The sequence below is a fragment of the Stegodyphus dumicola genome, chromosome 10 (assembly GCF_044657685.1).
Source record: "Stegodyphus dumicola isolate Sdum_Otavi_A_Nest chromosome 10, ASM4465768v1".
Lineage (NCBI taxonomy): Eukaryota > Metazoa > Arthropoda > Arachnida > Araneae > Eresidae > Stegodyphus > Stegodyphus dumicola.
In genome coordinates, this window is record NC_140777.1 from 93174322 (window position 1) to 93186376 (window position 12055).

At 32.9% G+C, this 12055-nt stretch overlaps 1 protein-coding gene across 2 annotated transcripts in view; it reads right to left on the reverse strand.

Annotated features, from left to right (window-relative positions):
* Ddx1 (ATP-dependent RNA helicase Ddx1) overlaps positions 1-12055 on the reverse strand; it is a 193717-nt gene that overhangs the window by 77481 nt on the left and 104181 nt on the right. For both annotated transcript variants that reach the window (XM_035363517.2, XM_085825251.1), the window contains one exon: positions 3170-3230. In XM_035363517.2, the coding sequence (XP_035219408.2) occupies positions 3170-3230 (61 nt within the window). The remainder of the gene's footprint in view (positions 1-3169; positions 3231-12055) is intronic.

A 12055-nucleotide genomic window follows, 5' to 3' on the forward strand; every position in this document is an offset into this window, starting at 1 on the left:
TCATCTGCTGTTAAATAGTCTTCTATACTAATTCCAAACTTTTTACCGCTTGTTTCCTCAAGTTGGGATACGGATTTTTTGATGTGCAAAACACATTCTTGATCACCTGAGAGATCATTGTCTATGGAATTTTCATCATTATCAGATTTCTTATCTTCCATAACACAAAGACAGGCCTTTTTCCAGCAATTCCGAATGGTTTTTTCTGTTACTTCCCACCAACTTCCAGCAATATTGTCACACGCTTCCTTGACATTTACAGCTTTGAAAGGGTCTTCTACTTTATTTTCAAAGTTTACAAGTATGGAGTCCACCAACCATTTTCTGTAATATCCTTTGAAGCACTTAATTATGCCCATATCAAGAGGCTGTAAAATTGAAGTGCAATTGGCAGGGAAAAAAGCGATTTCAATATTTTGTAGCTTTGGAAATGAAGTGTGAGCACCGCAGTTATCTATCAACAAAACGATTTTTTTCTTTCTCTTCTTCATTTCATTGTCTAACTTCTGTAACCATTCGGAAAAAAATTTAGACGTCATCCAAGCCTTCTTATTTGCTTTATACTCCACAGGAAGACTTTTCACGTTCTTAAAGCACCTTGGCTTTAATGATTTACCGATGACGAGAGGTTGTATTCTATGCGTTCCTGTGCTATTTGTACACAGAAGAACAGTCAGTCTCTGCTTTGATTTCTTCCCTCCATAACACTTTTCACCCTTGAATGCCAATGTTCGATCGGGTAGGAGTTGGAAAAACAGCCCAGCTTCATCTGCATTATAAATGTCTTTTGGAGCATACTTTTCTAAGATTTCTTTCATCTTGTTTCGCCGCCATTCATTTGCGTCGTTTATCGGGGCTGACTTTTTCTCTCCGTGAACTTCTTGGAAAGTTATTCCATGACGATCGCGAAAACGCATTAACCAACCATTGCTAGCTTTGAAAGTTTCGTTCCCTAGCATTGCTGCAAATTTCTGTGCTTTTGCACATAATAAAGGTCCATTTATTGGGACATTTGTTGCTCTCATCTCTTGAAACCATTTTAAAACAGCAGCATCAATGTTTTCATTTGTCGCAACTTTCTGTCGTTTTTGCTCTGGGTTAATTTCATTTGAAGTTACAGCATCTTCGATTTGCTTTCTCTTTTTTAGGAACGTTGCAACTGTAGATTGCGATAATCCATGTTTCTTAGCCGCATCAATCTGCTTCATTCCCTCATCAATAACATTGATAACGTTCAGTTTATCTCGAAAAGATAGTTGCTTTCGCCCTGCCATCTTAGGGAACAATATCGCATGAAAGAAAGAAAAGTTTAAACCAAATGTTTCGCGTAGAACTCAAAATCGTAAAGACTATAAAACAACCTTTGAACTCACTTTTCAGTACATCACTTAACAACACCCCGCCTCCATCTCCCCCGTTCCGCTAACAAAGGGCACTTGTTCTGTGACAAGGTGACCAGACAGGTCTAGATGTCCTTAAACCTTATCAGAATTCCAAAGCTTACTGGGAAATGAGACTAGGCATACATTTACACTTCACCCCCCACCCACTCCAATTCCCAAAAAAGTGGTCTTCATCTGTTTTGAAATCTGAACAATAGCTATTTATTCAGAGATAAGTTGAATATCCACAATGAGTCTTAATAGACGGACGAAAAAAAAAAAAGCATTTGAAAATCAAAATATTATTATAAAGGGAGAAAACAATACTGAAATTTAGATTGAAAAAATCATTTTACAGAGGTTTATTGTTCTAGAGAATATAGCAATATTGAGGGGAGATTAACATTAGTTTATATGCAAAATCACCGGGACCACAAAACATTATTGTAGTAGAGGGAGTTATTGTTGTATCTGGTATCGTTGTAGCGAGAGTTTACTGTGTGTATATATATATATATGTATACAGTCAAAAGTCGTTAATCCGAACTCATCGGGACTTCGGCGATTCCGGATTATAGATCAGTTTAAATCTGGTAAGATGACATGCAGAAATTCTAAAATTAAAAATATGAAACCATAATTTATGAAATAAAGAACAATTATGATCTAAAGGGTATCAAAATTTACAAAAAAAAAGCTCAATATTTATATACAGTCATAATCTCTTCCTCTGTGACACAGCTCTGTTGTTTTACAAATTTTAGGTATTTTTCACCACGTTCCAAACCCTCATTAAAATATATTTTCTCACTTCTGTCAAATTTACTATCTGTGTCGGTGTCGGAATCATTTTCTTTCTGAGACAAGTTCAAAACAGAGCCAATGATTTCATCATCGGTCATCTGATATGGCAGGCTCATCTGAACACATCATACATTCAATGATATCTTCTTCTTGCAAGGCCCCCTCATTTATTCTTTCTTTTGAATATAAAAGCAATTCTCTTGCTTTAACCCTTGCTGCAATGGCCCTAAAACCTGAAAATTCACTGTCATCATTCTCAGTTTCAATAAACAGAGAAGATGGCCATACATTAGGCTAGGAATTTACTAGTGTTGTTTGGGAAACATAATTCCATGATTTTGCTAACAAATAAATGCAGGCTTTGATGGTGATTTTTTTTTTAATAATCAGAAAAAGACATAGAACGGTCACATGAAAGAATTTTTTTCCGAAACTCTGATTTATATTTTACCTAGATACAGATTGGGGGGGGGACTTTCACCATGATGTCAATAATTTGGTAGTTTCGGCTCTGATATTTCCGTTATGAGTCATTATTCAATAAGTATTTTTTCTTCGATATTTCGTTCTCCATGTTGCGGTTTCCGGAATTATAAATTGAAGATTTATTTTCGGTATTTGACTGGTGTTGTATATGGTGCTTTTAAAAATTCTGAGACTGTTCAGTCATCGATCTGTAAATATGAAACTTAACATTATAAGACCAGAGGAAAGTGATCATGCGCTATAAGATTTTTTTTTTTTTTTTACTTAGTATTCTGAAAATCATTTATGAAATGATTGTATACAATGTCACACAGAGTTTGGATAATCTTCTGAAAGAAAGATAATCGCAATGGATGAAAGCATTGCTTTCTTGGAATGGGTTTTCCTAGTATTAATAATTTCAGTTCAAGCAAATATAAATAAATTGCCTCAAATTTGCAACAGCTAAAAATATTAAATCATAAAAAATCATCTGTATTTCAAACAAAAATACTTACACCACTCTGAAGCTCCATAATCTGTTCCTTTGCAGATACTCCTCCAATGATTAGCAGCTCCCTAAAAAGGAATACAAGTATGTACATTAAATAAACTAAAGAAAAATTACTATTCACAAGGAAAATTCTAAAACTTTCAAGAAATTCAGGTAAAGTATAGATTTTGTAAACTTTGGGAATCCAACTTCAATATTCGTGATAGATTATAGTTTAAAAAAAGGTGAGGGAAAGAACTTAATTACCTCCTTAGGACTATATTTCAAATGTATTTATTCTGCACACAATGCTTGTAATGATAGTTATTCTAAGAAAGAGATTATTTTAAACAAGACAAAACTGAATTTTCACAAAATTAAAAAAGTAAACAATTTGCAATATATAAGTTTAAAGTTTTGCAGTTTGAAGCTTAGTTTTCAATCTGTATTAATATAGTTTATATTAATTTTATATTATTATGCATTAATATAGAGCATATTAATTACATATCATTATGTATTAATACAGTTATGCATATAGTAATGCAGATTTCAATCAATATTAAGATGAATGTGTCAAGATAAATTCTTTAACTATTCTTCAATTATGATGAATCACAAAATTTTAGGACATTTGTTAACGATAATTGCTCAGCTTTGTGGGCTGTACAGTTAGTTACACTCATTACAGATATATGACTGTGTGATTCAATATTCAAATTCACTAAATATCCATTGCGAGAAAACTGTGCTTACAAGCACCATGATACAGTTATAGAGTGGTACCTCGGTATACAACATTCATTCCGCCCAGAACCTTGGTCATATACCAAACGAATTGAAACAGAGGAAAAATAATTTGAAATAATTTACAAAAAAATCCTATTATTATTATAATAACACTGTTTAGTTTTAAAACACATATACAGTGGGTGAAATATACAAGTGTACATATAAATGAAGCACTGCTAATGACACTATTTATTTTTAAATACGCTGTTAACATTTTTATATACACTGTAAACACACACCACACATTTTAAAAAAAACAGTGTATTTTAAAATATATAACACTGTTTAAGTTATAACACTATGTAATTTTAAAATACATATTCCTGATTAGGTAAATAGATAAGTGAGATAAATGAAGCACTGCAAATGACACTAAGTACTATTCTGCTATCCAGATCAAAAGAAATTTTTTAACATGCTTTAATGGTTCCAAACTTTGTTTCATAATCGGTTTTCTCCCCTTCCCAGTGTTAGGCAATTTAATGGCATCACTGATTTTTACAATCACAGGTGCAATTGTATTCAGCACATGGTATGCAATTGCAGAGTCCCAGATACACATGGTATTTTCAGATTTTTTAAAAAATCCCTTTCTTCACCTCCATGATGATTCTAACAACTTTCTTTGTTGCTTGACTCTTCTCATTAACTTTTCTAAAATTCACTGCTAAAAAATTTTTAAAAATTTATGCAAAAAAAGACAAAATGACTTTGAAATTCAGAGTTGCAATGAAGGTTGTTTACTGAATAGTAGCAACAAGCGTACTGAAGCTTGTGGGCAGTCATTGAGCTGTTTCAAAAGAGTGAACAAATGTAGTGTGCACAGTCATGACTTATCAAATTGGTTGCGTCCCAAACAAATGTTACACACACGCACACAAAAAAAGTTTTCACATCCTAACAGGATACATTTCAAAGTGGACAGATATCACTTTATTTGCATAATAAACATAACTTGATATAATACTGTGGAAAAGCGAATATAAGAATCTCAAAAGTAAATAATGGGGATTACTCTGCAACTGGTAATATTTTTCTAAATATGTGACATGACTAGCAAATTTAATTTCAAATGCAGTTCCAATCTCAAAACTATTTCTTTCTTGAATAATCTCAAGATTCATCAAATTGGATCCCATCTGCATCTTCTATATAACTTATATACCTTCTATATAACAGCTTATCATCAGCATTTACAGTTACTACTCTAAAGAAAAATCCTAATTATTTTAATATAAGTCTTATGTAGCTTGAAACATCACAAAATTAAATGAGACAATATACAACATGGAACTCAAAATAAAAGCATGTAAGATTATAACCTGAGCAACATAATACATTAACAAGCATCTATTCAATATGCATTCTTTTTACTTCCTTGTATGAAGTAATAGATGTATTACAATCACAAAAAATTTCGGGTGTCATGCTTCGATGAAAATATCCATTTTCACCACTCTTGAATCCATTCGAACATTTTTTTTTTTTTGCATGACATCTGTTGGTACAGACAAAATAAAGGTCTCTTTTTTCCAAAATGAAATGTAAAATAAGTATGGATTTTGAAGGAATTTTTCATGTCGTCTGTACATATGAACACATGTATCTTGCATAACTCAAACATGAACAGCCATAGAACGTTCAAATTTTGTGTATGAGACTGCTATAACATCTAGTTGTACACCTTGCTTTTTTATAGCAATTAGCCACATCAAACCTGTTTGTGTATGTATATACAGTGGTGGTCAAAATTGTGGACACTTTTGGAAATTTTTATGTCTTTGAACTTTGTATGCTTATAGAAAATGTTACGTTTCACAAAATGCAAAATTGTATATATCATTTTAAAGAGAATTTATTACTGAATTCAATACAAAACATAAAATTCAATTATTTGCAATACAGGAAAAGTTATATGTACTTTAATATAAATAAAAAACACAGTTATGAAGTGGTTTGTAATGTCTAGCTTTCCTGGCCAATCACTGTTCTTGTTCTGAGAACCAATCAAATGTTAGTAACTGCCAGTAGAAGCTGACATCATGTTTACACTTGAAACAATTCATTATTTTGCTTTGTTCTGTAGAAGGAGGACCTGTTTCTTATACACTGCAATTATAAGTATGAATTTTCGTAAAAATTTTTAATATTTAGTCAAGAAGCAATGACATCAAATAAAAGAGTACATTGGACACCTAGAAAGAGATGTAATATTATTGTGTTACGAGAAAGTGGTCTTTCCTAGGCTGAAATTGCAAGACAGGTGGGTGGTTCAGTGACTACATCTGGAGTCTGAAAGTTTTGTTTATGATATCAGGAGACAAATTCAATAAAAAACAAAGAAGGAAAAGGCCAAAAAAGGTGCACCACATTTATTGATGACAGAAGAATAAAAAGACTATGTCTCCAAGATAGAAAAATGTCATCAGCAGCCATCAGAAGTGATCTGAATGATGCTGGTGTTTCTGTCAGTTCAAGAACAATCAGGAGAAGATTAACAGATGTTGGACTGAGAGGTAGAATTCCACGAAAAAAGCCTTATCTTAATTTTCAGCAACAAAAAAAAAGACTACAGTGGGCAAAGGAACACATTAATTGTACAGATGATCAGTGGTCACAAGTTATATGGAGTGATGAAACCAAGATATCGTTATTCGGTAGTGATGGGCGAAAATATGTAAGACGTAGAATAGGAGAAGAGCTACATCCTGACTGCATTCAAGCAACTGTGAAGAACCCAGTTAGTGTTATGATTTGGTCATGCATGTCAGCAGATGGTATTGGTCGCCTTCATGTCATCGATGGGACACTGAAAGCCAGAAAATACATTGAAACTATTCTAGAACCAAAACTTCTATCTTCCATCAGAGATCTCTTTCCCAACAATGCTTAATTTATTTTTCAGCAGGATTCTGCTACTTGCCACATGGCAAAAATATCGAAAGAGTGGTTTCGTACAAAGAGCATTAAATTATTGTCATGGCCAGGAAACAATCCTGACCTCAATCCTATCGAAAATTTGTGGCACCGTTTGAAAACTCTTGTCCGAATGAGGCGCCCATCAAATAAAAAAAAACTAATTGAGGCTATAATTGTTTCCTGGCATCATGTAATAACGAAAGAAGAGCTTAAAACTCTTGTCAGCTCAATGAAACGTCGATGTGAAGCTGTAATAAAAAATAAAGGGTACCCTACTAAGTACTGATAACTCACTGCAATCATCACTATCTAATGTATATCGATAACTATTATCGTTTAACTTTTTTTGTATTGCAAATAATTGAATTTTGTATTTTGTATTGAATTCAGTAATAAATTCTCTTTAAAATGATATATACAAGTTTGCATTTTGTGAAACGTAATGTTTTCTATAAGCATACAAAGTTCAAAAACAAAAAAATTTCCAAAAGTGTCCACAATTTTAGCCACCACTCTATATATACTCACTCTTACCTCGTGACCCACTAGCAGCCAAGCAGTACAGTTGCTGAACACTAGCAGCTTCAACACGGATTCGATACCAGGCGAATGAACTGGCTGCATGGGCATTTTCCTGCTTTTCCCATGTGTAATGAGTATAGAATTCAGTTTTCCTTAGAAAGTCCTTGACGAAGGCAAACCTTCCCTTAAGCAGGTAGCCCTAGTTAGCTTTACCTTAATCAATGAAACTAAATCCTCTTACTATGTGAGCTCCCTTTTTTATTATTATATGTTGCTAAATTGTGCATTTTTTGCTTTAAAAGTGACTGAACTATATATATACATATATATATATATATTTATGTTCTGGTTACGGTTTTCACGCTTTTGTTTATGTACATGGTAGAATTATTGGCAATTTAAAAGAGTATGTGGCACTATACCTAATATATCAGCTATTTGTTTACATTTGAAACTCTTAGTAGTATAGTGAATTAAGTCAGTTGGTGCTCCAACTTCAGTATCATTTTGCCAAGTGGGATCAAAAGTTACCTTTAAATTTTTGTGCCCTGAAAATTTTGTTTCTCTGCTTGTTGGACAATTTGCTTGTTTTTGCACAGAAACTGTAATTTTATTTGCAAAATTTGTTTTAACTGTATTTGATGTTTAAGATTTTTCTATATTTTACTATTTTTTATATATTTGTTTTGAGTTTTTAGATATTTTTGTCTTGCAGCAAAGCAAGAACTGAATTGATTGAATGAGAAATAAATCTCTAATGAAATTTGGGAAATAAATTTAAATGAACTACAGAAAAATAAATAAATAAATAAATGTGTATAATTTAGCACACCGTACAAAGAAGTCATCTGTCACATCAGATTTTTTTTAATATGCCAAGTTTTCTTTTCTAATAAATATTTCTTAATTAAATTTTAAATTTATGTTAGCTTTATACAAATCGAGAAGATTTGACGTAACTAGAAAATCATATCTCTTTGCTTAATAGTATGACCATAGTGCATTTGTCAGTCTTTCCCCAGAAAAAAAATTTAGATGATTCAAATGCAGACCACAGAAGAATTTTAAATTTAGACAAATCCAGATTAAAAAACTATTTTGTGAGAGTCAAGTAAAATAACTTAAGTTTTACTTTAAGTTAAACTTTCTTAATTATTATATTTTGAACCTTGGATGTTTTCATTGTGCAGATATAGGAATTCTTTGTCATAGGGAGAACAGTCGAATAATTGAGTATAAGGATTGCTTTGAAAGTTGCGAGTTGACATATAAGGATTGCTTTGAAAAGCTTCGCTAGTTTTCATTAAATGTTTCTGAACGCTGATATGCTGATGTTGGTATACTATAGTAACGATTATTTGGATAATAACAAAAACTACGAGAATTATTTGCCTAATGACAAAGTTGCTCTCATGAAGAACATTTTAATTAAACTGGCTGGTTTTCACCCTACACATACAGGATGGATAAACAGGTCATAAGCTCTCTGCACAAGTGAACTGTGATCATGAATGCAGTGAAAAATGAATCGTGGCTATCATCTTCACTGTCCTCACCATGAAATAGGGTAGCTGGCCATAAATTATGCAAAGCATTTTTTAACATATCTGGAGACACATCCTCCCACGATCTTGCGATGCTCCACACAGCAGGTTTTATGCTAAAAAATATCAAAAAGCCTTGTCATTGTTCAAGAAATTTAGCATATGACACCCAAACTGCCCCACATGGCCGTACATTCAGACAATCAGAACTGCCCGAAAATGGCCAAGATAGTGATCTTGTTTTCTTCCCTTACCCCCTAAGGTTTGCAGTAGCAGGTACAGTTTGCCTAATGCATTATATCAGTTTAGTGCAGACAGCTTGTCCTAAGAGGTTTCTTATCTTTAGGTTGCACATGACATTTCATTGTTAATTCTTTTTTGGTACAGTGTGCTTTTAAGCTTTAATCAAAATGCGCAAATAATGCAAAGTTTTAACTCAACAAGAAATTGAGGTTATTCTTTTTAACAATGCAGATGGGTCAGATTTGAATTAAAAAACTAAATAAATGATAATGAAGAAGCATCACTTATAGCAGAAGATGAAGATGAGCATAGAGCAAATCTGGAAGCAGATGTTTCAAATTGTAACGAAGAGCCAGTAAAAACCTGGTCTATTAATGTTAACAATGGTGCCGTAATTTTGTCCCCATTTAACAGCTTTTCAGGACCAATTCATAATTTACCTGTTGGTGTTTCACTTTTACAATATGTAAAGTTGTTTCTCACGAATGAAATTTGTGAATTAATTCTCATAAATACAAATAAATATGCTGAATTCTGTGCAAGAAAGTGTGACACTGTTGATCTGTCAATGGGAAAAAATTTCATCTATAAAAGAAATGTGGGCACTCATTACAGTCCTTCTCATAATGAGTATTATAAAATTATCAAGAATAAGTGATTATTGGTCAAATAATGCAATGCTTGCAAATGGTGAAGAAAATGATGAGCAGAAAGATATTTTTGGAAAACAAGCATTATTTTCATTTGTCAGTTGGGGAAACTGAAGTTAAAAATAACGAAGATAACTTTATGTATGCACAAAAATTAGAGCCCATCATTACATATTTCAGAAACAAATTTCAGCAACATTTTGAGCCTTATGCTGAAGTATCAATTGATGAAGCACTAATTAAATTTAAAGGTAGATTAGGGATTGTGCAATATATGCCTATGAAACCAGCTAAGTGTGAATTAAAGATATGGATGCTCTGCACATCTCGCTTAGGATATGCTTACAACTTTGAACTTTATTGTGGTAAAAAAGATTAGATACCAAGATCAGGAAACGGTTTAGGATATGATGCAGTTATGCACTTAATAAAAGCACTTAAGAACAAAGGCCATGAAATCTATTTTGACAGATTTTTCACCAGCATAGACTTGATGTCCGAGTTATACAAATCTGGATAATTATCATGTGGAACTGTGATGTCAAATCGGAAAAACATGCCTGAGAACATCAAGCAAATGAAGATAGGAAATCAATACGACAGTGTTGTTATGCAATGCAAAAGCCTGCCGAATTTACTTTATTCATCCTGGCTTGAAAAAAAATTGATACATATCATTTCCACAAACTGTAAAAATAAACCATGTTTTACTACAAGAAAAAAAGGCCTCAAAAAAAAAAAAAAAAAAAACATAGTACCATGTCCACCTACATTTGTCACGTACAATAAGAATATGGGAGTCGTAGATCTAGCAGATCAGCGTCGAAAATATTACTCAGCTTCTAGAAAATCCTCAAAATGGTGGATGTACATATTTTGGTTCCTTTCAGGCACGTAGTACGTTTAGAATAACGCCTTTATAGTTCATAGAGTCTCTAATTATCCAATCCTAAAGCGATCAAAGCAGCTATACGACTATACGAATTAAGAATCCGCATCACAAAATTCATTTCAAAAATGAATCTCGGGCATATTTTCGCCTAGTGCATTTCATGATAACAAACATGCAAAAATTAATGGTCATAAACGCACTTGTGTTCAATGTAAAGAATTAGGAAAAGAGACAAACGCAAAGAGATGTATTGAAAGTTCTTGGGAGTGTGATATATGAAAAATGTGCTTGTGCAAATCATGCTTTTAGGCTTCGAATTTTAGTTACTAAAATACAAAAAAGGCCCTTTTCAGAACCATACAATTTCAGGTACAGTTCTGCTATCAGGACCAGATTCAGAAATGTACGTATGTATGCATGGATGTGTGTGTTCATGTACGCATATATCCCTTTCAGGACGGGCGTCCCATATACGCATTCCCTAAGAACATCTTTTTCAGCCGGGCGTCCCATCCATGCATCAGTAAAGATCGCATTCAGAGGACGGGGGATGCGTATATGCATTTTAAGGTGGAACGTTTTCTGAAGGCCACTAGATGGCATCCTGTGTCCATTACTTTTGAAATGAACACAGTTTTAGGTTCCTGACCTTGAGTTTGATATATTCTGCTTGACCTTGATATTTTACTCATCAGCTGTTTGAGGGTGGGGGTAGAGGGAAAGCGTAAATAGAGGTGAGCTCTTTAATTTGCTACGTGCTAATGAAAACATTCTCGTATCCAATTTATATCCAATTCCTTTTTTTATTCTATTTCCTCTACTATGTACAGTCTCTCTTTTTTCCTCTACTATGTACGGTCTTTTAGGGTTACTGTGCAGAGTTGGAGTTTTTTTACGTTTTGCATAGCCTTCAGATATATTTCTGTTCCTTCTTTTTTTATTTAGGAAAGCCTCACCTCCAGTCTATTACGGCGGGAAGGCGCTATTTATCAGAGGAAGAATACCCTTGTGTGGTTAGTGAACCATTTAACTAACGTAAATGAGAATACTGATTCATTTTCTAAAGAGTTAAAAATAGATACTTTTTCTAAGAGTTACAAAGTGATACTTCTCTGTGCTTTGAGATTTACCACACTTGTTCTCATTTTAAATTTTGTTACTTCTTACTGTAAATAGTCTTTATTGTATTCTTTTTATTAATTTTAAACTTTATTGATGTTTATCAATTAAAACTTTGGAATAATTTGAAAAGCACTTCCGAAAATTATTTTAGAAGATAAGCAATTTTTTAAGTATATTTTCATGTAAAATAAAGAAAAAAATGTTTTAAGGGCTACTTTTAACGTATA